The sequence below is a fragment of the Trachemys scripta genome, chromosome 11 (genome assembly GCF_013100865.1).
Source record: "Trachemys scripta elegans isolate TJP31775 chromosome 11, CAS_Tse_1.0, whole genome shotgun sequence".
Lineage (NCBI taxonomy): Eukaryota > Metazoa > Chordata > Testudines > Emydidae > Trachemys > Trachemys scripta.
In genome coordinates this window covers 36,380,957-36,408,248 of record NC_048308.1, presented here as the reverse complement: position 1 = coordinate 36,408,248, position 27,292 = coordinate 36,380,957, and the positions used below count along the sequence as shown (strand labels likewise).

At 42.0% G+C, this 27,292-nt stretch overlaps 2 protein-coding genes across 6 annotated transcripts in view; one reads left to right on the top strand and one right to left on the bottom strand.

Moving 5' to 3' along the window:
• PPIG (peptidylprolyl isomerase G) overlaps nt 1–913 on the bottom strand; it is a 37,007-nt gene extending 36,094 nt beyond the window's left edge. Inside the window, exon 1 of the mRNA XM_034786137.1 lies at nt 646–913. The gene's annotated coding sequence lies outside the window, so the exon portion shown is untranslated. The remainder of the gene's footprint in view (nt 1–645) is intronic.
• On the top strand, nt 350–27,110 carry FASTKD1 (FAST kinase domains 1). Of its 5 annotated transcripts, XM_034786132.1 has the most exons (17): nt 4,814–5,021; nt 6,386–6,445; nt 7,904–8,011; nt 8,575–9,054; nt 10,061–10,129; nt 11,250–11,375; nt 13,207–13,605; nt 15,251–15,361; nt 16,634–16,765; nt 18,701–19,187; nt 20,008–20,122; nt 20,967–21,095; nt 22,765–22,896; nt 23,445–23,558; nt 23,934–24,069; nt 25,462–25,576; nt 26,939–27,110. In XM_034786132.1, the coding sequence occupies exons 4-17, from the start codon at nt 8,720–8,722 to the stop codon at nt 27,026–27,028; spliced, it is 2,490 nt and encodes an 829-aa protein (XP_034642023.1). In that variant the 5' UTR covers nt 4,814–5,021; nt 6,386–6,445; nt 7,904–8,011; nt 8,575–8,719; the 3' UTR covers nt 27,029–27,110. The 5 variants fall into 5 exon arrangements, with proteins under 5 accessions (XP_034642024.1, XP_034642026.1, XP_034642023.1 ...); XM_034786133.1 differs by lacking the exons at nt 4,814–5,021; nt 6,386–6,445 and adding an exon at nt 350–499; XM_034786136.1 differs by lacking the exon at nt 6,386–6,445 and having other exon boundaries at nt 8,991–9,054.
• Nucleotides 27,111–27,292: the final 182 nt, after the last annotated feature.

Genomic DNA, 27,292 nt, shown 5'->3' with positions numbered 1-27,292 from the left:
GGGACGAGGCCATGTGGCGAGCAGAGAGTCTGGTGATTTTGTCTGCTAGGGGAGAAGAGAGAGAGAGGATTCATTCAAACTCTGGAGCAGGCAGGGAGCACGGCCCCCTGTGTACCAGCAGCTGGAATTATCACTAATGATTTGTGTCTGGAGGACTGAAAATGTGGCCAGCAACACATCACCTACGTGCGTGGAGAAAAGGCTCCTGTCCTGCTCCAAGGAGCTAATTTTAAAAAAAGCCATTCACCACAATCCCCCATTTGTAACTAATCCCACCCCCTTGGATCTCGCCCATGACCCTCCACACCTCCCTCCTCTAACTTCCCTCCAATTTGCAGCTTATTCCCTGCCACTCAACGCCTCCTTTCTTCTCAGGCCAGACCGGACCACAAGACCCTCCTCGTCGTCTCCCCAGGACTGGGCCACCCCCACCTTTCCCCAAGCCCGTTACAGGCAGGCTGAGTCCCCCGGAGGGCTAAAGCTCCTGCGGCCCAACGAGGTGTGTTGTGGGCCCCTTCCCGGGACGGAGCGGGTAACTCCCGCCCCCTGGTGAGGGGTGCAGGCCCCGGCCCCCCCTATGGCGCTGAGGCCCTGGCCCGCAAGGGGCTCGGCGGGGCAGACTCCCCGCAGCGCCCCAGCACTCACCCGCTCGCGGCCCGGCTCGCTGCCCGCGCTCCTCACTGCCTCGCCGCCGCCATGTTAGGAGCTGGTGCGGCACAGACTGCGTCAGTGGAGGGCGGGAGCGAGGAACCCCAGCGGCGGCGTTGGGTGGACGGTGACCGGACGGGGCACCGGCGGGGTGGGTGCAACGGTCGCGGTAAACCCCGACCCGGTTGTGCTGAGGCGGCCAAATCGGCCGCTCGGAGCCCACAGTGGTTAGGGGGGCCGCTCCCCGCCTCCTTCCGCCGTCAGAGCGGCTCCGCCCCCTCATCCACTCCACTCGGTTGGGCCGCCTGCCTGGGCGTGAGCGCGGACCTGAGCCCCGAGCTAGCCGAGGGCCTGAGACCTGCCCCCGCGCCAGAGCTCGCGTGCCCCGAGCCGGCTCTTCTCTGCCAGTGCCTAGGGTTGCTAGGCTTGGTTGGAGGTATCCTGGAGCTTTCATCACATGACATAGTCTTTACCTAAAGATTCATCTTTCATTCCTGGAGACTGCAGGACAGTCCTGGAGGATTGGCAACCCTACTGACCTGTGCAGGCACAATCCCCTCTGCCAGCGCCCTGTGGCCAGAAGCAGGAGAGGGCCTAACTCCCCGCCCCCAAGTCTCTGTGCCCTGAGCTAAGACATGGGCATAGTACCCCCAGCCACTAGCTCCCTGTGCCCTGGGTGGGGAGAGGCCTCAGACCCCCCTACACTAGTGCCTCTGTGCAGAGGACACAGACCTCCCCAGCCCCCCGTTGGCAGAGCCCCAGTTTCTTCAGCAAGGAGAGTGCCTCAGCCCCCCACTCTGCTAGAGCTCCTATGTCCCAAGTGGGCAGTGCTTCCCACTTGCCAGAGCCTCTGAGCAAGGAGGGGGCACAGCCTATGCCAGAGCCCTTGTACCCCAAGCAAAGAGAGAGGCCCTGGCCCATGCCAGAGCATCTATTCCCTAAGCAAGGAGAGGGGCACACGCACACACTTCAGTATCCCTCCTCATGCCAGCCTGTATGGATATATTGTATTATAAAATATGGGCCTGACTGGGCCTTCTGTCAGTTAAAAAATTAGCATGTCTGTACAATATCTGAATATTGTTCACAAGTACGTGTGGGTAGCCTCCAGCAGGAACCATGGGCCTCCACTATCTAAACTAGAGAAAGGGATGATGACACTCAGATACTACGTGATGGGCACAAAATAAGGAATAATTACGTGCACACCTACTGTTTTTTCTACAGGACTTCTTCCTCATTCAGTGCATAGGATTGACCTACTCTGGATCTGGAGCAGGATTGTGTACTATTTGTACCCGTCTGGGGCAGGTGGGTCTAGGCCTGTCCCCTCAGCTAAGTGGAAAGCCCACAAAGCCTAGGCTACAATTGAGTTATTGGGGTAACAAATGACAAAAACAGTAGTGGGTGTGAGGTCAGAGGTTGAGAATGAGAGATCCAGAGGAGGGGAAACCAAGCAGAGAAGGCCAGACAGCAGCACCCACTGCTCCAAGGAGTCAGTGGATGCCATTCAGCAGAACTCTAGCCAGAGATGTAAGCAGGCAAGAGACTGGAAATAAGCCTCACAGTTGCAGTATACCCCGCAGTCCAGCTTCCTCCTCCTGGAGTGGTGGATGGCCGTCTTGGCCAGCACCAGGAGGTGGTTGCCAAGGAGGTTTAGCAACTTAGTGCAACTGCAGATGGAATGTGTGTAGATCAGGAAATGCAGAGAAAAGTGCAGCCAGAACCTCAGTAAGACATTCTGGAGGAGCCGGAAGAGAGGTTGCAACCTGATGCACTCTACACAGAGGTGTGCCAGGGTCTACTTCTCCACAAAAGGGACAAGTGTTGGGGGAGTTTGTGAACTGCACGAGGTACGCGCCCGGAGGAGCTGTCAACTAATATCCCCAGCAGGCTTTGAAACCAGAGTGGAATACAGGCTAGCGCAAGGAGGTCCTTGCCCTCCTCAGGTGGCAGCAGGTCCACTTGGTATTAGGGCAGGACACAAGGGTGAGGAAGTGGATGGTATGAAATACAAGCAGTATAGATGTTCTCTGGGCACAGGCGCCAACTTTTGTTGGCGCCAGTGGGTGCTCGTGCCCCCAAGTCCCTCCCTGCCCCTATTGGATCCTCCCCCAAATCTCCGCCCTGGCCCCGCCTCTTCCCCAAGCATGCTGCGTTCCTCCTACTCCCAGGTTGCCGCATGAAACAGCTGGGAGGGGGTAGAAGCAGGATGAGGCGGCCTGAGGGGAGGAGGTGGAGGCGGAGCAGAGGCGAGCTGGGGCGGGTTGGGGATCTGCAAGTGGGTGCTCTGCACCCACCAATTTTTCCCCGTGGGAGCTCCAGCCCTGGAGCACCCACGGAATTGGCACCTGTGTCTCTGGGCATGGTTTGGAGGGAGGTAGACCAGCTGGATGTGCAGCCATCTCTGTTGGGCTAGGCCTAAGACAGAAGATTGCAGGAGGAGAAAGGACTGTCTCATGATTAAGGCAGTTGAATGCTGCCTTCAACTGGATTCTATCCCTGCCTGTGCCACAGAGCCATAGGTGATGCTGGACAAATCACTTAAATCAAACTTTTCTTAGGAAGTCTTTCATGTTCCTCCTTTTCTAGGTTCCCAATTTGATACCCTCAGACCTGATTTGTAGAAAAGCAGAGCACTCACAGCTGCAACTGGAATCAGTGGGAGCTGGCCTTTGAACTTATAAAGTGCTTTATATAACATTTTTACCCTTTTAACCAGAGTGGTTAGTCAAAGTTCGGGGCCCTATGGGTTATCCCAGTTAGGAGGAAAAATTGGGTGCTACTGCTATTGTTTCAGGCACTGATTAAAATGGCATCTTTGTATTTAATAGAATACAGTGTGGCCAGACCTGACCCATAACAATACACACCAAACTATAATAATACTAAGTATTCTGAAAAATCAGCTCCTGAGTGTCTCAAATTAGATTTGTGAAGCACTCAGATACTAGAGTGATAAGCATAATCGAAAAGTTCATGTGGAAACTAATAATTCTCACTTCCAAGCACGGTTTAAATAGAATGTAGTAAATTAGGCCTGGGACCACACATTGAGCAATGAGGATAGAACAAAATATTGAATAGCTCGCTCCTGATGAAGTGAGCACCATGCTTCCTGTGCACTGAATGAGGGAGAGAGGTAGAAAAAATGATATGATAATATATTAAAGACTGTATTATAATGTGTATTCATAAGGGGTCTGAATTCAGGTTGCTCTGGCAATCTTAATTATTTCCTAACTTTTTAGTGCTTGTCTTTGCAACCTAAATAATGTCATTTTAATGTATCTGCAGGGGCATGCACAGGGGGGGGCACAGGCCCCCCAATAATCAGCAGGGGTACAGAACTCCTCTGCCCCCAGGGCTGTGGCAGGAAGAGTGAACTCCTCCAATCCTGGGGCCACAGCAGGAGCTGACAGCTCCTCTGGCCCCAGGGCTGCGGCGGGGGGCACAGAATGTGCTCCTCCAAAAGCAGTGAAATTTAAATTCATGCACACGCCCTTGTGTGTGTGTGTGTGTGTGTGTGTGTGTGTGTGTATATATATATATATAAAACAACAGATATAATGATTTAGTACATCATGATTGCAACATATGTACAAATTAAACATACTGCAGCCACATTTTGTTCTGTTAGGATAAACTCAAAGTCCAAAGATAAATGCTGAATAGAAAAGTATTTTGGGGAAAGAAAAACAAAAAAGGCATGATCATTTTTTATTGGAAAGTCTATTTCTTCTGTGTTCTCTGACTTTCACTGAGGTGGGTCATAGGGCATCCAAACTCTGCTCAGCTGAAGACACAACTTGCCCAAAGTTTGCCCAGTAGAAGGAGTACTATAGGATTGGCAATTTATCACACAGCTGTGGAGAGGTCAGGGTTTGACCAGCTGAAGAAGCCAGAGTACTGGTAGTTTGTCAGGAGCCTAACAAGGACTGCACGTAACTTGCATAAAACTGAATGGATTGCAACCACTTTCTTCCCCAGCAAAGAGGAGCAGACCATGGGAACTACAACTCTCCCAGCATGCAATGCACTCAGTAAACGCAGAGTCTATCTCAGTTAATAATCTGCCTATTTCCAGGAGGAGAGACTACTGATCCCAGCATGCAATGCTCCCAGTTGGTCTGTGCGGCCCCTGTCTGGAGCATTGCATGCTGGGAAGTGTAGTCTGCGCTATTCGAGGTGGGCCCCGAGGTTCACTGGGCGGCTGGGGTGGCAGCTCGGTGTGTTCCCATCGCACCTTGGCAGTAGGACTGCAGAGCGGGGTGCGGTTGCCAAACGGGGTCGTGAGACCCCCACAGGCGGAAGCCTGGGGGCTGAGGCGATGATCTTGTGCCATGCGGATCCGAGAGCCCGGGAACGCCGCGGTGAGTGGCCGGTAGCAGCCGCGTGGTTTTGCGCCTCCCTCCAGCTGTGCGCTGGCCAGGGGGCTGGGTCCCTCAGGCCCGGGGTGGAAGCTGGTAACTGGGAGTACCGAAGCGCCGGCCAACATTTCAGGAGGGCACCAGAGTAAACTCCCCTCCTTGGCAGGAGGGGGGTGATAGCACCCACATGGGCACCCGCCTGCCCCCACGAGCATCAGCATGGCAGGGAGAAGGCCATCATACTCTCATGCCAGGTTTCGAAGCTGTATAACAGCTAAATCTGGATGCCTTTTCATGGGGCAAAAGGGACCGCTCCCTGACCTTCGGAGTACCCCCCTTTCAGTTTTTAAAATCCTGTTGCAAACCATGCAGAGGTTGAAGTGCTTTAAAATTATATACAGTATTTATAAAATGGGAAATGTTAGGCCACACAAATATAGGGCTAATTACTGTTCTCCCTATAGTACTTGGCATATACATAGATTCATAGCTCTTAAGGCCAGATGGGACCTTTACATCTTAAAAGTGCTGTATGAATACTAGCCAGCGTATTGAATTGCATATGGCAACGAACTGCATGAAGTTAGCAAACAGAAGGAAAAAAAGTTAGGTCATATTTTACTAACCTTGATGCTGCCTTGGCTGTGACGCAACTCAATAAAAGTAAGACAATTAGGCGATGAGTGAAATCCACCCTATTGTATGTCTCCGATCTCAAAACAATAATGCGCTGCTAAAAATGGTTTTCTCACTGTGCCTTATTAGTATGTAGTTATTGAAGGACATATAAAGTTCATCCTTAACTGAGAACTTTGTGGCTCTCATTGGTTTATGAGCCAACTTGAAGTGCTTAATATGTTAGTTTAATCTGTTTGGGGGTAATTTAAAGGAGTTTCTTGTCCTTTCAGTAAATCTTTTGTACAATACATAGAAAACTATGTAATAAGCCTGTTCTTTGAATAGGTTTTTGTGTGTTTGTTTTGACTAGTATATTTTTAAAGCTTATGGCAAAATAAATTTTACTCTGTACTCATTTTCTTTCACTTCTCTTTGTAAAGAGTAATAATTGGAATTAATGTTGTCTTATAGGATTTTTAAGAGCTTTGGGATAAATCATCTGCTTTAGTTAAAAGCCTACAGGAGGGAAAAAGTTTATTAGAAACTGTGCAGCTCCACCAGGCAGAGGTCCCAAGCCCTAATCCTTGGGATGGAGGAATTGGTGGGCCTGCAGAGGAGCTGGGGGCATGGATGTTCCGAGCGCACAGGGAAATCCTGTGGTACACAAAACATCTCCACAGAAGGTCATCATCTCCTTTAACTCTCTTCCATGGGGCCAGTGACCTACTTTCCTTCTCACTGTCTTGCAGCATAGCTTGTTAGCACATGTGGCAGAGCCTGTGCTCACCTCTACCCTGGTCCTATGAAAGGTGAGGAAGTGTGGGAGTTATTACTGAAACTAAGTATCAGAGGGGTAGCCGTGTTAGTCTGAATCTGTAAAAAAGCAACAGAGGGTCCTGTGTCACCTTTAAGACTAACAGAAGACTTCTGTTAATCTTAAAGGTGCCACAGGACCCTCTGTTGCTTTTTACTGAAACTAAGTAATTTTCTTATCATCTGAACTGAGGGAAATACTTAGTTTACAGTTACGTATTACTAGTAACACAGCTAAGGAAATGTTTTAAAAATTATTTTTAACCCGACAATGTCCCTTTTAAAAGTGTTTGTGTGATGCTTTCTTAATTGTGTTGTAAAATTAGGCTAGGAAAATATCTGCGCCAGTGTTAGTTGGGCAGCAAGATAATGGGGTTGTCCTAATTTTGATCTGTGCTCTCATTCTCTCAGAATGAAAGAAAAATAATAATTTTCTGTTTCTTTAGTTTGTTTACTTTATGTAGTTTAACAGTTCTTTGTAAACTCAGTCTCATCTTTTCTGCTGAAAACCTGTCTCTCCTGAAGAGTGAATCAGTTTCCCCTTTTGATTGTCTGATTTTGTCCCTCCCCCTCCCCACACACACACAGAGAGAAACAAGGGAGAGAAAAACATTTTTTTGAAAAATGGGAAAATGTGATTTTAAAATCACAAAAATTGGCAAGGGACGCAGGGACCAGTGTAGTACTTAGAATGTTTTTAACTTATTTGTTGAAAATTACTAGATTTCCAGTTTACAATGTCTCTTTATCGAGTATTGGTCTGCATTTTAGCTTATTTCAGTACCAGTAATAAAAGTCCTATGTTAAGAGATCATAACAGGTGTAACAAGGCTGGCATCTCAAGGAAATGAGCAAGTGTGTTGCCTTGCTTCTAGAAGGAAAAGTTCAACTACACTGGAGTTTATTTTTATATAACCTTGTCCATAAAAAGTATCACAGAACTCTTTATAATACAGAGGTAGATCAGAATGCTTTATAGCGATCAGTACAGGGCAGAATGGATAGAAGAGATAAAAGTATTTTATAAAACTGGAGTAGAAAGGAAATTGGGGTTATAAAAAAATACTTAAAATAGTCTACAACTTGATAGCAGGGAAATTCCTATCCCTTCTGTTTTTTTGTTTGTTTGTTTTTTGTTCACTTTCATTTTGTACAGAATACTTTACCTTGTGTTTAAATGGAACATAAATCATGACAGCTTAATTTTCTTCGTTTCCTTGTGTGTGCACCAGCATCAGTGATGTCAGCATGAATGTGTGCAACACTGGGAAAAGCATGTAATGGATTTTGGAGGGTTATTTGGGCTTTATTTTTTTATTTATTTTATTTTATTTTTTTAGTTAAAGGTGAACTACAAAAACGAAAATTGCAACTACTCCCACTCACCGCTGGAATAAGTTCAGTACCATGTATGAACTGTTCAAAATAATGTATGAGTTTTCTTTCTTTTTTAGGGCTGCTGTGTATTGCTGGTTTGGGTTTGGTGTGATGCCCAGTGTGTGCTATGCTGGTGAAGTCACACCTGCACCTGAAGAGCACTGAAGTCTGTTGATGGGAACAAGGTAAATCCTATTCTTGGTTTCCAGCACTATTTCTTCAGGAGTGTACATTTTGGAGTTTTTCAGTGAGGAAGAAGCTGGTGCTCTGACTAATTGGCATTCCATGACTGCTAGATGGTGTGCATCCCCACAGATATGTAGCCTGTAGAATATTAGAGCTTTCAAGGACCAGCTATTCTGGTCTGGCTATAACTCTTAAGCAACTAATTGGTTTGGTCACAATGCTCTGAGCTATTGTATTTGTTTTGTGCTTTCTATAGTTTTGCTTTTAACATTTCAAAAAATGTAAGTTTGAATTGTTCTTATCTCTAAATCTGAAAATATATCAAGTGTATTTTATTGTTTTAAATTTAACTGAATATTTTAATGTCCTGCATGGGCGGGGGGGCATTCACAGGAAGAATTTGGGCCTTAGTGTAAGTCTGGTGTATTCTGAAGAGAAATTAACTCCAAAAGTTTAAAAGGATGTAGTTTTAATTTTTAGCTGCTAATTATTAACTTACCTCACTGTCTTAAATCAATACTATTACGGATACATTAGAATTCATGTATACCTCTTCCGACAGGGTCTATAAAAGATGCAAGAAAAACAAGTTTGTGTGTCTCAAAATGCATCCTCTTCTTGCTAATAGTGGCTTTTATTATTATGAAAAGTGAAGGAGGAAAACATTTTTCTGGACATCTTAAAAGTAGCTTGTGGAGGTGACAAAAATGCTTTGTGTGAGGCATATTTGTGCATTTGCACTGAGACGTTGCCAGTTTCGAACTCTGAGTAGTGACACGTTGCTGAGACAGTTAAATAGCTGCACAACTGAAGATCAGGTCTTTGATCTTGTTGGAAAGAACAAAGCCAGACTATCTGAAAAACACGTTGGAACTGCAATTAGTCAACTGTGGAACTTTCAAAAGGACAAGTCCTCTCTGTTGAGGCGTATCGACTATGTAAAAAACCATTCCCAGTTTCTTACTCTTCGCATTTTAGCTGAAAACAAGATAGAATTTATGGATGATGATCTCTTGGTGGATACGCTTTACAGTGTATTGAGGTAAGCAATATAATATTAAATTCCATATAACCAATTTTAAATGAGCCCTGTAAATATAATCTTAAACATTTTATTGTTCAATTAAATAATATTGGCTTAGAAGTTAACTTTTTTGTCAACTTTTCTTCTTCTTTCTTGCTTCTTCCCTATTCACAGTCAGTGACTTTTACAGCCTTCTTCCAAAACTCATGACTGTACTCCTGGCTGTCATGCAAATTGGTCTCTTTAAGGTCCGTTAATATTCAGTCCATGTAACGAGTCTTTGGCATTCCCTTTGATTGTCTGTCTTCCATCCACAATCATTGCAAGGGCCATCCTGCCAATATAACTCTTGGATCTCCACTGGACAATGTAGCCTAGCCTCCCTCAATTTGTCTTCAGTTAGGGAAAACCACATTTTTGCCATCTTCTCTCATTTTAGGTACAAAATTCTCAGTCACAAATGTGGTGGTGTTTTTTTTTTGTTTGGTTTTTTTTCAAGTTGATGGTGTCCCTTGAACTAGACTTTTACATTTGGTAACCTTAATGGAGATAACTGCTAATTTGATTTTTTCAGTGAGCAACATATGTATGTTTTAAAAATGAACAAACCTGAATAATTTGAAATGTATTCGGCTAAGCTTCTTTTATTTAATTTCTTTTATATAAATATATCCTTCCAGCCTTGTGCTTTAATCACAAGGCTGGAAGTAAAGAGATCTGGGTTCTATCCTGTCCTAGCTTGCCATACTGACTGTGAGAATTTGGACAAGTCACTTGATGTCTCTGTGTCTCAAGTATTCCCATTTTACACATGGGGAAACTATCTACATCACAGGGGTGTTATGATGCTTAATCAATTAACATTTGTAATGTGCTGTTAGACCTTTGGCTGGAAGGTGCCATAGACATGCAAATTATTACTGGATATAACTCTCTTACTAGAGTCTGTGTAGCTCTTTTAAAGCAAATGTTAAGAGTTATGCAGCTCTGCCTGGTTTGTTTTGTCTTTTTAATCATTATGAAGGTTCACTGTTGAGGCCCATGATTCTCTGGTAGAAGAGCTGGTTGTGGAAGCATGGAGAAGATTAGAAAGGCAAGTATTATACTATTCTACCTCCAGAGAGATGTAAATTACAAGCATATTCAGCTTGAGTTTATAAATGTTCTTTCACAGGGTGCTTACTAGAGTTTTAGACATTATCTAAGTATTTTTATATCATTATTTTAAACCTCAACTATCTTTTTGGAATGTCTCCTCTTTAGAACTGGTTTTGTTTTTTTAACATAATCAAGCTTTGAATATTGATGGAGTTTTGAATTGCAGATGGGAAATGGAGGTGCTCAGATACTAAACAATAGAGGCTGTGGTATCTAGAAAAATGAGTGCAGATTTAAGATTATATTTAGATGTGTGAACACAGACACCACCGACAAAGAAAATTCAAAGTTGGCATACATACAGTTTTATATTGATAGATAAAGCAGGGTTATGCTTGTTGTCCTGCTCTTTAATGGCAGATATATCCCTCTCCTCTTCCCCATCTTAATTTTAAAAAAGACTTTTAGTATAGAACCCTAGTATTTTTCCTTCTTTGCATTTGTGTTTATTTTGAGATTGCATTTTTTGTTCCTTAGTTCCTGGCTGAATGCAGGGGCTGACATCACTCTCTTCTGTTGTCACCAACAGGACCGAATAGCCTGTCCTAGCCTACTAGCTAAGACACACAGGCTAGTGAAAAGCCTGTACTGCATACTAATACTCACACCAATTGATTTTCAGATTCACTTCATCAACATTTATCCAACATGGCAGCACTTTACTGCATGATAGAATAATCTTAACCACTCCATTGCGGTGGCCTTACTAAACCTAGGAACTCCTTCTGTACTTTACCAGACTGTGTACACGTGCTTCTTATCATATTTTGATATGAAAATTCATAGGTTTTTAAGCTGTTCAGAACTTTCTCCTTATGGACTTCTATTTTATTTTGGTTGAGGCATGAATGTTACTAGAGGATGACCTCTTAGGAAAGCATTTTATATGGGTCTGATTTTTGAGGGGAGGGAGGAGCAGGGAGGTTGTTTCTTAATTTTAAACTTCTGTCTACTTGCTAATTTAATTATTGTATTAGATGTTTTACCTCCATGCTTTTAGGGAAAGAAAAATAAATGATTACTGTTCAGTTTTCTTTTGTTTGATGTATCAACAGGTTTAGTCTGCCAACTCTGTCTAGGTTTGCAGAGTGTCTAAATGAACAACAGATATACTTTAGCCCTCTAATTGGCAAAATAGCTGATATTGTGAACATGAACTTGGATTCTATACAGAACATAAGGTAATTCTGGTCCAGGGAAGCTGAATAATATTAGATTCAATATGTATAGAATTATTATGCCTTACTTATTCAAGACGTTGACTTTTTATCAACTCTTCAAATTTTGGAGGAGGCAAATAATTGTACAATGGCATAGGGTCAGTCTTCATGGATGAATCCATTCTGGGGAAATTTAGATAAGTCATCTTCTGAGTCTCTTTGGGGAGAACATGTGCAAAACTTGTTCAAGAATTTACTTGATCCTTCTTAAAAGAGTAGTTTTCTACTGTGCCAATGAAAAAGGAGATATTACTGTATCCTAACTCTGAGTCTTAACTTGTCTTTTCTGAGGTTTTAGACTGGGGAGGGCAGGGGCAAAATCCAGGCCGTTTAACATTTCTGTCCGGCCTCCTCATGGTCTCCGAGTCCGGGCCGCTAAAAATCCCACGGCGCAGGCTGCATGCCTGCTGTGGCCCCATGCCGCTCCCAGAACCAGCTGCTGCTGGCACATCTCTGCGTGCCCCGAGAGGGGGAGGAGGCGGCTCCATGCGCTGCCCTCACCTCCAGCACCTTCCTCACAGCTCCCATTGGCTGGAAACTGGCCATGGGAGCTGCAGGGGCAGTGCTTGTGGGTGCGGGCAGTGCACGGAGACCTGCTGTCCCCTTTCTCCCCCAAGGGGCGCGCAGAGAGGTGCCAGCACCAGCCAGCTGCAGCCACTTTCGGAAGTGGCGTGGGCCATGACATGCAGGCAGCCTCCCTGAGCCCTGCTGTGCAACCCAGCCGGGAGCCACCTGTGGTAAGCGCCTCCCGACCAGAGCCTGCACCTCACACCCCCACCTGCACTCCAACCCCTACCCCAGGTCAGAACCCCCCGCACCCAGAATCCCTCCCAGACTCTGCACCCCAATACTCTGCCACAGCCCGGAGCCCCCTCCTGCACCAAACTCCCTCCCCGAGACCCACACCCCTCACCCTCTCCTGCACCCCAACACTCTGCACCAGCCCAGAGCTCCCTCCTGCATCCAAACTCCCTCCCAGACCCCGCACCTCTTTCATCAATATAGTAGAAATGTGCGGGCCATGATGACTTACGAAAATTAGTGGAGTTGCTCCTGCGAAAATTATTGTCCATCCCTGTTTTAGACTCAAATGAACAGCAGGGGATGTCTCCTACCATGAGACTGGTAGTTTTTCTAGTAAAGAGTTGAAGCTAAATCGAATGCTAACAGCTTCTGAGAATAGTAATAACGATGCTCTCTATTTGTTTCGCATTTTTCTTCTTCAGAGTACTTTCCAAAATTTAAGTAACTAATCTTCAAAAGATCCCTTATGTTGGACAGCTTTTGTCTTCTGGACTTACTGACCTCGAGGGCAGTCGGGTTCACCAAAGGTCCACGTAGGATATGGAGAGGAGGAGGAAGCCCACCTCTCTTTCTTAGTTTTCAACTCCCTCTTGAGAATTGATTTTTTTTTCTTTAATTTTTTTAAATTTTATTTGAGCCCTAGCTTTTGCACAGTTTTTTTTTAATCAGACATGACACAGGTTCATCTCAATCAGTTTACGTCTGCAAACGCTCTGTTTCCTTATAGCAGAAAAATCCCAACTTTTTTATGAATCCCAGCAGAACCAGAATTTATCATCATTTTGCTATAATCGAGAAAATATTTTTTTCACCAAGCCCTACTTTTCAGGTTGGATTTTAAATAGCTCTTGAAAGAGAGAACTTCTGCAACATCCACTGTAAAACCTTTTCCTTGTCCCTTTTCTGATTTTGTTAGTTATTTCTAAAAATGTTGTTAGGTTTTTTTAAAGCTCAGTGTGTAAGTGTAAAATCTCTTGAATGTTTTTAGGGTCCTGTCGGTTTTGATGGTCAGTATATCTGGTGTCATCTCACAGAGTTTTCAAGAACAATTAATAAAAAAGGCTGAACTTCTATTGGAAACAAAGGATTGCTTCCATTTCAACCATGCCAGAAAGATGGTGTGTTTTCTTCGAAATGTCAGACTAACTCACCGTCCGTTGCTGGAAAAATGCAATAAGATTTTCCTTAAGAATCTCAGTCAGCTTGATCTAGAGAGCATGTGTCATATCCTTACACTATACCAGACTCTACAGTTTAAGAACACTGAATTCCAATTAGTCATTAGACAGAAACTGACTGAAACTATTGATGATTGTATCAATCTTGTGAGTTTCACAAAATTATTCGCTGCTCTAGGGCCTATGGCAGGACCAGAGGTAAGAGAACGGTAAGTTTAGCCCTATTTACATCTTATTTATGTCTAGTGTGTGTATGCAGGTGCTCCCTCACACAAACTAGTATCTAAGACTTCAAGTATTTAAAGTCATGCAAATCTTGAGTTTTCCCCATGCTTAATATGCTATTAAAATGGATCGTCTGGCCTGCTACTCTGTGTTATCCATGCGCGCATGAGCAGAGAAGCAATTTTTTTTCTAATTGGCATCATTTAGACTGTAAATTTGTTGTTACGTTGTGATACAATATTGTAACAATTTATCCCAAAAGCTGTTGTCTGGAAGGTGGAAGGGCAACACTGCTACATTGCCCCATCCCCATAGCTTCATTACTAAGGCTGTGGTCCTGCCCTCCAGTTGGAGTGGAAGTGGCAAGCCCCTAAGAAATCGGGACAGCAAACTGTGCCTCTTCTCTTTACACAAGAATAGCAGCACCCTTGGCCACTACACTAACCCCCTAATTCGAACTAAGGTACGCAACTTCAGCTACGTGAATAACGTAGCTGAAGTTCGAAGTACCTTAGTTCGAACTTACCTCGGTCCACACGCGGCAGGCAGGCTCCCCCGTCGACTCCGCGGTACTCCTCTCGTCTAGCTGGAGTACCGCAGTCGACGGCGAGCACTTCCGGGTTCGACTTATCGCGTCCAGACAAGACGTGATAAGTCGAACCCAGAAGTTCGATCGCTCACCGCTGAACTACCGGGTAAGTGTAGACCGACCCCTTGAGTCCCTCCTCCCCCATCTGTCCTGGAGAAGCAGGGGTTGCAGCAGGAGATCTTCCAGTACTTATCCCAGTTGCTGGGTTGTAATTGGGCGCGGGGACTGGTTCTGTCTGCTCTTCTCATGCTACACACAATCCCATGCCAGGGTGGTGGTAGTGAGAGGCCTCTGCGAGCCATCGTTTCAAGCAGTCTGCAAACTCAGGCAAACATTGGTTACATTTGGTCATGTTTTCAAACTTTTCTTTGCTATCATAAGCTAGACTTCAAATGAAAGTTGAGATTTGGGTGTATGGGGTTGTGCCCCCTTGCAGCACCTGCCCCCCAAATGGCAGTGGTTAGTTGTGCTTGTGCAGACTTGTTGGTCCACGGTAGAGAGTTTCTGGGCCAAACTGATGCCAGCATAAACTGATGCAACACCACTGGATTAAAAATCCAGTGTTCTCTATTTGACCTGATTGTGCAAAAAAAATTAACTTTGGATTTTCATTGGCAGACTGATTTTGAATAACTTAACACTCTTGTGTCCTCTAACACCAATTTGTCAGTGCTAGTTCCCCTTATAAAGAGTATAGCGGTTAACAGTGACTCACTCTTAGCCTCCTTTTCAATTTATTCTTCTTACAGAAGTAGACCATTTGCTAGCTTCTAGCATCATTCCAAATCATGTGCCTACCATGTACTCTTTCATCTTTTACCCAGTTGTTTATGCTTTTTCTACCCAACTGTGCTGAGGTAGGAAATAAAAAAGTGATGGTCTTTATTTTGGAGGAGTTTGTTTCCATTATTTTCTACTATAGTTCCCATAGTACAAATCTCTTTTCCGTCCTTCAGACAAATGTGATTACTGTATTCTCCTCTATTACACAGGAGAATTGTTGGAAACTTGCAAAATGCATCTTTTCTCTTCCTTTTTAGGTTAATAGCAACTGCACTACTAATGGCGGAAGAATTTAACTGTCACGAAGCGTTGGTAGTAGTGGAAACAATGGAAAAAATGGAATGTAGAAATTCACATCTGATTCAAAAGTAATTTTTTCTAATAATAATACATTCTATTGAATTCTCTTTGTAAGCAATTTCCACTTCCTACAGAAAAATACTCAGGCATCCTCACATATGAGGCAGAATTGTGCTCAGATTTGAGGAGGGTTGGAATTGGAAGCTGATAAAGCCAGGATATACGTTCAGTGTATATATGCTATGCCGGTGTTTCTTAATTGTGTTGTCACAGCTGGATCCAAAGTTCAGTTGGTTCAGGATTTTTCTTAGAAATACATGTGGTCTTACCAAATTGACTTTAACATCCTTAGCTAGTTTATGAATATGAGTGAACTCTCAGGCTCTCTGATCTGTTGTACAATACAGACACACAATTCAGAATACATATATATGACAAGCTGCAGAGGCCCTGCCCTGTCTGGTGCAAAAAAGGAGCTGATAGGAACTCAGGCTCATAGGTGCTGCAGGGAGGATCGGTAACAGCAGCTGTTCCAGGAATAGTGAAGAGGAGAGTGCCTGAGAAAAGGCTGTGTCTGAACCCAGCCCTGTCTATCTGGGTTAAGAAACCTAGAACAGGAGGAATATTTTGGTATATTCTGATGTTTTGTTAAGTGTTCTGTAACAAACATGCTGATCCTGCACATTTGACTACCTGATCTGGTATTCTGCTGAATTTCTTCTCCAGTTTATTAGACTCTATTTTGAATTATTAGTTCATGTATCTGACCAAGCCAGATCCTCTCTTAGTGTAAACTGGTATAGTTTCACTGAAGTTGATGGAGCTATTCCAATTTACGCCATTCAAGTATCTGGTCCACTGATTCTTATTCTCTAAATTTAACTGAAGGCAAACCAAGTAAAAGGTCAGCACATATTTTCCTTGTTAGAGCAGTAGGAGGCTGTCTTATTACTTCATAGTGATTGTTGAAACCCATTAGCCTAAACAAATCTTCATAAGATTAAACAATAGAGAGGAACCTCAGAGCAAAGCCAGAGGTCTGACCACCACAGTCCTTACATTATAGAGATAATACAGGACTAACACCAACCAGTTGCCACTCCCTAAGGCTCCGATTCTACAATTCATTATGCGCAGATGGACTGCTGCATCTGTACAGAGCTTCATTGAAGTCAGTTGGGCTTCATGTGGATGTTGCAGTCCACCCACGCAGAACAAATTGTAGGATCTTAGGTGTTGTCTAAATGATGTCTTGTTCATGATGTAAGAAGTTCCTCTGTGATGTTTTTCCACAAAATTATAATGAAGGAATTTATTCTTATTTTTCGCATTGGTTTCAGAATTGCTTCTCTTCTACATAAGTACTTGGATAAGTACAGGCCCCTAGAGTTGGCAAAAATAACGCAAGCCTTGCTGCTGCTGCATTGCCATAATGCAGAGCTTTACACCAAATTAAGAGGATTGGTAGTTGGGTGCGTATTCTTTTTGTAAATATAACTGTTGATTATTACACTAAACTATTGTTACTTCACAATTATGTACAGCTTGTTAGAGCTTAATGTTTTACTAAAAAATAAACTGTTGTAACAATTCAAGTCTAAAAAAGCACATGAACTTTAGGATGGGAAGTGAATGTGGTCTAGACTCTAGCCATAGTAGTGATCTATGTAATAAATATGCTCTCCATAAAATATAAGAATGGGCAAGGAGTCTTCTTACACTGGAACACTAGAATAGGGGGCATTCCAGCAAGATCATTGACAGCTGCTACGTTGATTTTATTAGTGTTTGTAGGAAGAGATGATGGAAAAGGGCATTTCTGCCTGGAGAAATGCCTAAAAATAATCCATTTGTGAGAAGTAGGGACTCAGGTGTCAGCCCAAATGAAAAAGAAAGGAACACAAATGAGTGTATTCTTCTTTAACTGGGGAACCTCATGCGCTTGGCCAAGTTGCTGGGCCATAGTTAACCCAAACAAAGCTAAGGGGGTTTAATGACTCTTAATAGTTCATGTTGGGGGACTATTGTTCCATTGACGAGGAGACCCTTTTAGGAGCCACAGAAGAGGAGCTCTCCCACAATGGCCCTTCTGTGGGGGAAGGAGCTCAGTCTGAATGGCTTGTTGGGGATGAGGGTGTCTCTGCGTCCCTAACACACTGCCCAAGGTGCCTCTTGGGAAGGCTGGGGAAAGGTTGATTTGGCAAACCCGGAATGCCTGTAGAATCTCACAATCCAAAAGCTTTCTCTTTCTTCTCCTGCAATGTTGATACAGATGAGGTATCCCAGGCAAAGGATGTGTTAATTCCTGACAAGGGGCTTTTTTTCCCCAGAGGACCCAGCAGGCAGGAAGATAAAATCTGCCCTTAGAAGGGAAGTCTAAGTTTCATCAGCATCCCTTAGAGCCTCATTGACTGAATTAGCTTCTCTGTGCCTTCCTCCCTCTTCCACTACTAGGAAGAATGATTCAGAAGATAGAGGAGAAGGGACTATCCTGGTCATCGTCATCCCAGACTGATAAAGAAGGCTGTGGTACTCAGACGTAGTATAGCTGTTGCAAATGTGTCTTCTCTGTCTCCTCAAGTAGGCAGGATCTCCTCTCTAAGGGGCTGCCCTTGCATCTCAGGCAAGACTATTTGAGCCTGACAGTTTTACATCTGAGTGGCAAGTCTGAGATATTTCTCTTACATAATATGGCTAGGAGCTTCTCTATAAAGCCTTCCGCCTTCTTGGTCTATGCAGCTGTTTGGACAGAATTCTTCTAGTATCAAGATAGAAAGAGCAACCCTAAAAACTGAGGCATCCCAGCTTATCTGAATTTCTTATAGGATGGTTTCAATTTCACATTCCAAGAAAATAAAATGTATCTGATGACTTCATTTTCTCTGATTAACACTCTACCTCTCTCCTTCCTTCAGCATGTAGCTTAGTCCCATTACCTCAGCTTCCTCTTAGATCCTCTGCAATATGGCTTCCACTATTTCCACACCAGGGAGATGGCTCTAGTGACCTCCCATTGATCAGTTTGAGAGCTTCTTTTCTGTTCACTTTTCATAATCTGCTTGTATTTAAATAGTGCTTCCTGTTCTCTGCTCCTTAGGCTTTCATGCCTCTGTTTTCACCTGCTCTGGTTCAGGTGATTCTATAGTGGTAGTTTGGTGACACACATTATTAGTGAGTAAAGTGGCAGGAAAATGTTGGTCTCACAATGAATAAGACAGTAGTAGTCCATGCTTTGAACTTTTATCACATTGTTGTCATTATTGCAAACTTATGAAATGTAGATGGCTAATGTGGTTAATGTTTTGTTTTTCAAATATAATTTATATTTACATAATTTATTTGCTATTTTTATCCGTAAATTATATTAGTCAGTACTGATGGTTGTGTTTCTTTCCCCTTTCTTCTAGCTACTTACAAGTTAATGTTGTACCCCATGACATTGCTATGCTAACTCATATTCTGTCCATGCTTCCTTCTTCTCAAGTGGATGAAGTAGTGATTAACAGAGTTGATGCAGTTTTGTCTCAGTTAAAATTAAATGATTTGAATAGCTTTGCTACAGCTCTTGTCAGATGGGTTCGTCGTGATCAGTCACGTCATCAAAGCACTTCTGGACCAAATGCAAAGCTTCTGCAAAAATTAAGTAACTGCGGATATCAGAGGCTTCAAAAAGCCAGTGACTTGGATCTGTTTCTGAAAGAATGTAGATATATATCTGGAGAATGGTTTGAAGAAATACTTGTTGAAGAAACAGTGAATACTTGTCAGCGCTTGATGGACCAAATTACATGGATGAATGTACAAGAATTATCAACTTTTCTCCTCAAAACAAACTACCGCTGTACTCCATTACTTGATAGAATAGCTTCTGTGGCAGTTCAACATATAAACAAGGTATTGATGATACTTCAGGTGTTACTATAATTTTAGTGTGTCGGATGATATATGTTCACTTTTAGAAGTTTGGCTCCTGATGGTATGATCACATGTGCTGCCTTTTTCCTATAATATTTTTATTACAGTGCAGTGAGTGTTCTTTCTCCTCTTCCAACTGCTTTGTAAATTATTGTAAATCATTGTAAGTAATGTCTAGAAAGCATCAGATTACCATAATGGTGGGAATGGGATTAAGATACAGGGAACCACTGTTTTCAGACCTGTTAATTGGCAGTTCTAGAGATTTATTCTACTTCAGGGGTGAAATAGAGGAGGTTTTGAATGAAAATTTTCCTGAAACAGGTATCATCCTTTCTAAGAGGACAGATGAGTTAGTCTTCTTTTCAACTGAGTTGTCAATACAGTATCTTCTGAGGAGAGACTGACAGTTTTAAACCTATTGTATTTATTAGTTTTGTGGTACTAAGATGAAACTACAAGATTTTAGACAATGAAGTTGGGCATGTCTCTGATTTTGTAAAGAAGAGAATAATGTTTATATTGCTATAAATATCTGCTCCTACTTTTGCTCTGATGCAGAGACTTTGATTTTAATACTTCAAAATATTATTCATCAGTTTGGTATATTTTAAAATATTTGTATACTGTAAAATCTGAGGAGCAAAGGAAATCATTCGAATTTAAAAGTAGTCCATGTACTCTAGGTCTTCTGCTTCTGAATTAGTTACAAACCTCTCCGTTACAATGCAACATCAGACTGTATTGAAATTGATTCTTTTTCACTCTTGAAATGGTTATTTTAAAATTTCTTATCCAGATCCATCCTTCTGGAATGTATGCTATTCTCCGCACCTTCACTGTTCTGAATTATGATCCTCCTCAAAGTGAAGAGTTCTTTGAGACTTGCATCCAACATTGTAGCTCTCACTTAGGTAAGTGATGCTAGGTAATATAGACTCTGAATTGTGTCAGTTACTGTTTTTCCAGGGCACAAATTTAGGTACACTTGAGAGAAATGGGAATTGGATGGCTATTGAAACATACGGATTAATTTTCTTTTCTTTTTCTAAGTAATGTTCTGCAGAATTAATTGTGTGTTTCCATGGGAGTTCACAGCCTTATTTCACACTTCAGAAATTGCTGTTGCTATGGGACTAAGAATATATCTTGAATTGTTGTACAAAGAAAGTGAGAATTTAAACTAGCTGATTGTCATGTGGGTAAATGGAAAATCCTTTCAAAATAATTAATGTGGCCTCTCCTAAAGGGATTGGAATCAGGCTCTTAATTATTTGGGGGAGAGGTAGATCTTGTGGTTGATTACCAGAAGATGGTGAGTCAGGAACAGATGAACAAAAACCGATTTCTTGGCTGATAGTATAGTTTGAGAGTTGTATGAAAGATTGCTATGTAATATAGTACCTTGCTATTACTTCTTCTAAGACTGGTCATTTTCTTCCTGCAGAGAATATGCCATAATTAGGCCAAGTTTTTGTGGAGTAGGAGAGGCACAGTTCCACTTGGCTGGTGTGATAAGCCTTGCTACAAGGAACAATATATTTTACAACATAAACTGAAATTTACTGTGTTAGAGTTTTACAGCCCTCATTGGGAAAATTGGCAAAGCAGTGGGCGTGTATTTAACTCCAGTTGATAGTAATGGGAGTCAGGCATGTTAATGGAAGGAAGAATAGAGCTCATTAGACAATTTTCATTAGACTTTTTAACAAATGTTATGTAATATATCCATATAAATATATGTTTTGGTTTTTAAAGATTGTTTTGAGCCTCACATCCTAGTGCTGCTTGGTTATTTCTTGGCTGTTGCTGAGTATTTTCCTCCAGCCCTGATCAACGCAATATTTAATGTTGATTTCCTAGCCAAACTGGATGCCCAGCTTGAAAGTAGGTATTTATCCCTCATTTTCTTATTATGCTTTTTATAAAGACTGTAAAGCTTTGAAATATCTTTTACACTGTAAACGATCCCAAATCAGTAATCAAGTACGTGTGTAGATTTAAAAATGACAAATACTGTTACATTGAAACTCTAGTAACCACAGGCTCTTCCTCCTTTTACTTAAGGCCCGCTTTGAGACATGCTGAGCTCGTCCTGTGCAAGGGCGTTTAGCACCTCTCAGGATCAAGCTTTTTAGATACTAAATCCTAAGTTTCTATTTCCTCTGCAAAATCTTATTACATAGGCACTTGAGCAGGACAGGAAGTGCTGTTTTCTGCTCTTATGTCATGATGTTGTTGGTTGAGGTAGGGAAAACATGGACTCCTGTCTTGGCAAGTCAGTAAAGGAGGAGTGTCTTTTCAAATATTTTCTCTTAAAATGAAAATATACTTGAAATTGAAGTCTTCATCCCATCTGCTCAACCAGCTGGCAAATCTGCCAACCAGCAAACCGGCTCTGCCATGTATCAGAGTGAGTTTGATACTACTAAGAATGCAATAGTTTGGGGAGATGTTTTATATTTTAATCAACCTGCTAAATTGTACCATAGTTAGTTATGTAGTTATAAATTTCTATTTTTACCTTTGTGCTCCTTCCCCTACTGTCTCTGTTGGTTTGCTACACACACTTGTTGTGTCTTGTCTAAAGTTAGGCCCTGATCCTGCAAAGAATGATTGTTTCACAACACCTAGTTAAAGTGTCTGTGTTATGTAAGGAAACACTGAATTTTATAAACTTTTGTTCTTCAAAAGTTCTTAGCCTTTTAGTCTAACATCTAGTTTGTAACCAGTTATAAACTTTGGAAATTAAATTATTTTGCTTACTTTTGTCTGATTTAACTAATTTAATTATGTAGGGTGTGGCACAAAATGGTGTGGTAGATAAGTATACTACTATAGATATAGAAATACTTTTAAATAATTGAGTCTTCCTGGAAGACACCTTCACAAATACAACTTGATTCAGGTGATGGTTGGAATGCTTGGTGGGAAGAAGTAGTGACATCAGTGTACTGGTTTTAAAAGACATAGTTGGAATCTGAGCATCATCAAGGATTTTGTTTAGGGTTTGTTTGCAGTTAGCTTGTCCTCATATTAGCGCTGAAATAACATTTTCAGAGTGGTTATTCATTTCCCATACTCAGTATCTGTTTTGAAATAAATTACATTACTGCAGGAATCTTATAAGAATACTGTCACATGCATAGCTCAGGAAGTTGTGTGGCGGTTTTGTCCACAACAGAAGACTCCCCCCAGACTTCCTCCCTCTGTAACCAAAGGGATGAGCACTAGTTCCAAACTTTGATTCCGTTCCCCCAGACACATTTTGCTACAACTAGGCTGCTGGGCTGGCCCCCTGCCATTTAGTTAAGAGCTGATGGGTAGGAAATTCAGAAGAGATGTTTTGAATGGCTGCATTTTTCTAATTCCTTATTGTTGAATAAAAAGAGAAGGAAAAAATTCCAGTTAAGAGATTTCCATATTCTTTGTAAGATTCTGAACTTAAGTGCATTAATGTGCACTGCTAGCTAAAAGGCTATTTCTCCATTAATTAAGAAGCCATTTTGAGTGCCCCTCCAGACTTCCTGTGTTCTAGCTGATTTTTTAAATTCAGTCCCGTCAGATACCTTGAATTGGAAGGTCCGGTTACGCCTGATGGAATTGAACAGAGCTGTGTGTCTGGAATGCCCTGAGTTTCAGATCCCTTGGTTTCATGAGCGCTATTGTCAGCAGATGCAGCGTAAAGGTCAGTATTTTAGGAGAGGCAATGCCATTATTGTTCTTAGTTATGGAGGACCAACAGTTCGGTAGGTGCTACATTTCTTCAAGCATTTTAATGGGGTTATTTATTAGCATTCTATAAAAGCTGATAACTGAATGTAATACTTAGCATAAAAAGAAGTCAGATGAAACCTTAAAAACAGATGTCCTATCTGTCCTGCATTGATGTGAAAATATTCTGTGGCAGTACCTGTAAAAAAGTAAGGGTTTACTCCAGAGTCCTTGGGCAAAATTTGCCCTCCCCCTTACCTTGTTGTGGTATGTGCCATTGATGCACCTGGCTGCCAGTCTTCTTCTCAGAGGTGGTGGAGCTCTGTGTAGGTTGTGAAAGGTTAGCTTACAAAAGTAAAACAACATCATTAGTGTTCTACAGAAATGCTTTAATCCCAGTTTTGTCTGTTTTCAGATATCTAGTGTAACAATTGCAGTTTTCTGTTTACTGTGACACTATTTTTATTTCAAGACTGCAGGCCTGTATGTTGGTGCACTAATTTGTCCATTTTGTTTTTGTAGGCAATCGCAGCACAAATACAGCGCAACAGCAGATTCGTAGAATGCTGGGGGAGATCTTGGGAGGAAGCCAGTATGCAAAAGTATCTGTTCTCACGCCTTACTACTATAGAATAGGTGGGTGGTTAACCAGGTTGGTGGAAATAGCCTTGGATCCACAAGTCCACACTTAATTCCTGTAGGGGTTATTATAGACCTGAGTCTTCTCCCTAACTCCATTGCTATATATCTTTGGAGCATCTGAGGATTGTGCCCCAAATGTGTAAGTATAATAAGCCATCAAACAGAATGTTGCTATTTTGGAAACTGGATACAAAGTGGGTCTGGAAAAAAAGCCCCACAACTCACTTTACCCTATATAATACAAATAATATTTGATAACTCCAGTGATAACGGTAACTTAGTTTTTCTTAAAATAAATGTTCTAGATATTAAATCAGATCCATTTTCCTCCTATATTGATTAGTGTACTGGGTTATTGCATTTTCTTAGATTTTGAATTCATTCTGGATAAAAACAAAAAGCCTCTTCCCTATATGGATCAGAGTATAGTTTTGGCTGACTTAGTGCAGTGGGGACCAGACATCCAGCTCCTGGGGAAGAAGGGGCTTCCACCGGGAGCACAGAGGTTAGTACATGGGTTTCTATACATTAGATTTTGCTAAGTAGATGAACCAAGTTTGTATATTCTGGCTTTTTCTTACCCTTCATGCTGGCTGTGGCTTCGCTTTTTAATATACACATCACACCTCCTGTGACTAGGAGTGGTATTGAGTGCAAGGCAGGAGGGACAGCTGTTCTTTGTGAACGCCTAATATCAGTATGGCCTCAACTCTTACTTGGAAAGTGGGAAATCAAAGCCTCTTTGATCATTTGTAGGTGCGCTGAATGGCTGTGATGCAGAATTTTAGCAATACAGCCCTGACTTCTCAAAGCCTGTTGCTTTGCAGACCTCCTGCAACTGCTGTTGAACCTAGTGAAGTTGCAGGTGTGGAGAACCTAAAAGGATGAGGGCCTTACCCTCTGTGCCTTAGCATCCCCCCTGTAAAATGCAGATACAACTCACTCAGAAGACAGCGCCAGGCTTTGGAGGGTTAAGGATTGTAGATGAGCTTTAGGATTCTCAGATGTAAAGGACAAAAAGGGTATACAGTTTTAAAGTGTACAGTGCTTGGCTCAAAAAAGTCAGCCTTTACCAACAGGTACCACAGCAGTATCTGAGATGCTAAACCTTTGCCTTCTGCTGGCTTTGTTCAGATACAGGCACATGATAACTGTTAATAAACACTGACTTTTCAATGGCAACAACACACTCTAATTAGAAGTTGCTTCCAAAAAATGTGCATGTGCTCCCATTGCGTGAACACACCTGGCATGTTCTACATCTACGTGATTTGATAATGGTAAAGCTGCTAAGCTAGAAGGGCTTTTCCATCAGTAGCATTTTATTCTAAATGCAGCAACACATTTGCTCCTGAGTTTGAGCAGTTGATATTACATCTGTGCTGCATTGGTTGCCTTTCTAAAGGTAGACTGGTTTCAAGTTGGCTGCTTTTTAAAGTCCTTCATGCCTATATTTAAGGCTTCCTCTCTGAACTTTGTCTTTAGCAGTGTTTGTGCTGACAACTGCCTTTCAGGGATATTTTTATTATTCTGTGTGTGCAAATCAGGTATTTGCTTATACAAATCAGTAGTTAGATGCACAAAAATTATGTAGGGAGATGCAACAAAAGTGTCTACCTTGAAAACATTGGTTTGGCTGTTTTTTCTGTTTTGCAGCTACCCAGACGTGTAAAAGGGAAAAGCTTTTGGGAACCATTTTGAGTTCATATTTGTCTAGATAAATATGAAGAAAATTGAGTCTTGACTTAAAGAATGAGTTTAATTTTCTTTAAATTTTTAAACCTTAGTTTTCAGGTTAATCTAATGGTAGTCTGACTACAACTATTATAATTGAATAGGGGGATCACTAATAGACATCCTACTAATATTTGAAAGTAACTATTTTGTTTGTTAGCAGAATTGCTGTGGAGTTTCTGGATTCTAAAGCTTTTTGCAAAAATTCATGTCAGCTCCTTGGAGAAATTGCAATGAAAAAAAGACACCTGGAAATTTTGGGGTACCAGGTGGTTCAGGTATGGTGCACACAATCTGTTATATCAATACCTTATATTTGGACTGGTGTGTACAATGGAATCCTCTAAGCTCTCCCCTTCAAAAACTTTATACAGTTTCTCTTTAACAGGAAAGGGCATATGTGGCAGAATGCTCTCCTGTATTTGCAGGGCATTCTCCAGGCTCTGTAATGTTGTTGGGGAAAGACAGTATTTTTCCCTACCAGGAGGAAATAGCTATGGAAAGTGTGTCGTCTAGTTCCTGTTCACTAGGAACAGCTGCAGCAAAACAAGTCAAATGATCTTGTATACCTTTCCTCCACTATAGCATAGTGGCTGCTTTGCCTCTGCCGCTCAAACAGAGGAAGTGAGGGACGTGTTAATCCTTGGTAGATTGCCGCATTCTGAAAGGAATGCCGGACTGGAACCACCTTTAAGTGGAGAGAAGCTCCATTTAAAAGGAGTGAAAGTCCATTGAAATGCACTGTATCAATTTGGGAATTTTGCTCCACTTCAGTTCAAGTGGGGGCTTTCTACACTAGGACCCCCTAATTCTCCACTAGTGCAGTCCAGCAATGGAAGCTGTGGGATAGACAGGGCATGGACACTTACCACTGTGGTGTCTAGCCCAGACATAGTGGTAAAAACACATGTCCTGCCTAAGCTACTGCTTCCACTGTTGCTACAAGTGGTGGAGCTTCCCCAATGGAGGATTAGAGATCTAGATTTATTATTCCTTCAACCCAGCGTAGACATACCCTAGAAGCAGAGCTTCACTATAAGTAGGTTCCACTCTAACTCTTGCTTCATCTACTGTAATTTGAAACAGAATCCCTTCCATGTGACTCACAGTTTTGTTCTTCAGACAGCTTGAATACCCTTAATTTTCTCCCTCTGGTATTCTTCTGATACTATATGTTACACAACTTTTATCATGTCATTTCCTGGCTGAGGGAGTTTTTAAAATTTTAGGGTCAGATCCTCAGCTGGTGTAAATTGCCAGTTTATATCAGTGGAGGATTTAGTTCTTAATTAGAGGTATTTTGAAATTCTGACAGGAAATGACGACATGATGGTGGAGCTATGCCATCTTAGTCCACCTGAGCATCTGGTCCTTCATCTCCACTATTATTATTCTATGAAAGCAAGGTGACTGTTACCAGGCAAATACATTTAGCGTTAAGAAATTCCTAATATTAAAAATGAAGCATAGCCCATTAAAAGGCTACATCTCCTATAACAATCTTTAACCTTACATATCTTTAAAATGGAGAGCACAGGGCTTAAATAAAAGGTGCCACATATTGAGTATGTGTATCTACTGTGACACTGTAACAAGAAGAAATGTTAACAGTAAGTTACTGTGCAAACTCTGTCTTACAGATTCCTCACTTTGAATGGAATTCCATGGAGCTGTCATCAAAAGATGCATGGATGGAGTATCTGAAAAAGAGTATATTTGAAACAAAGTAATATAGAAGAGACAATCATGAATGTATATTTTCATATAAACATTTAACTTGATCATGTAACATTAAATATTTTTTAACCTTAAGACATTTATTCTTCATTGAAATCTCTTTATAGGCCACGCTGAATAAGCCTAGGCACTGGGAATCAAGAGATTGGAGACATAATCCTGAGTTTATCAATGACTTGGCTGGTTGCAAAGGTCTAAAAAGGGGATAAAGAAACTTGAATTTTACATTATCACCAAGTTATAGCTAGTTAAGGCTT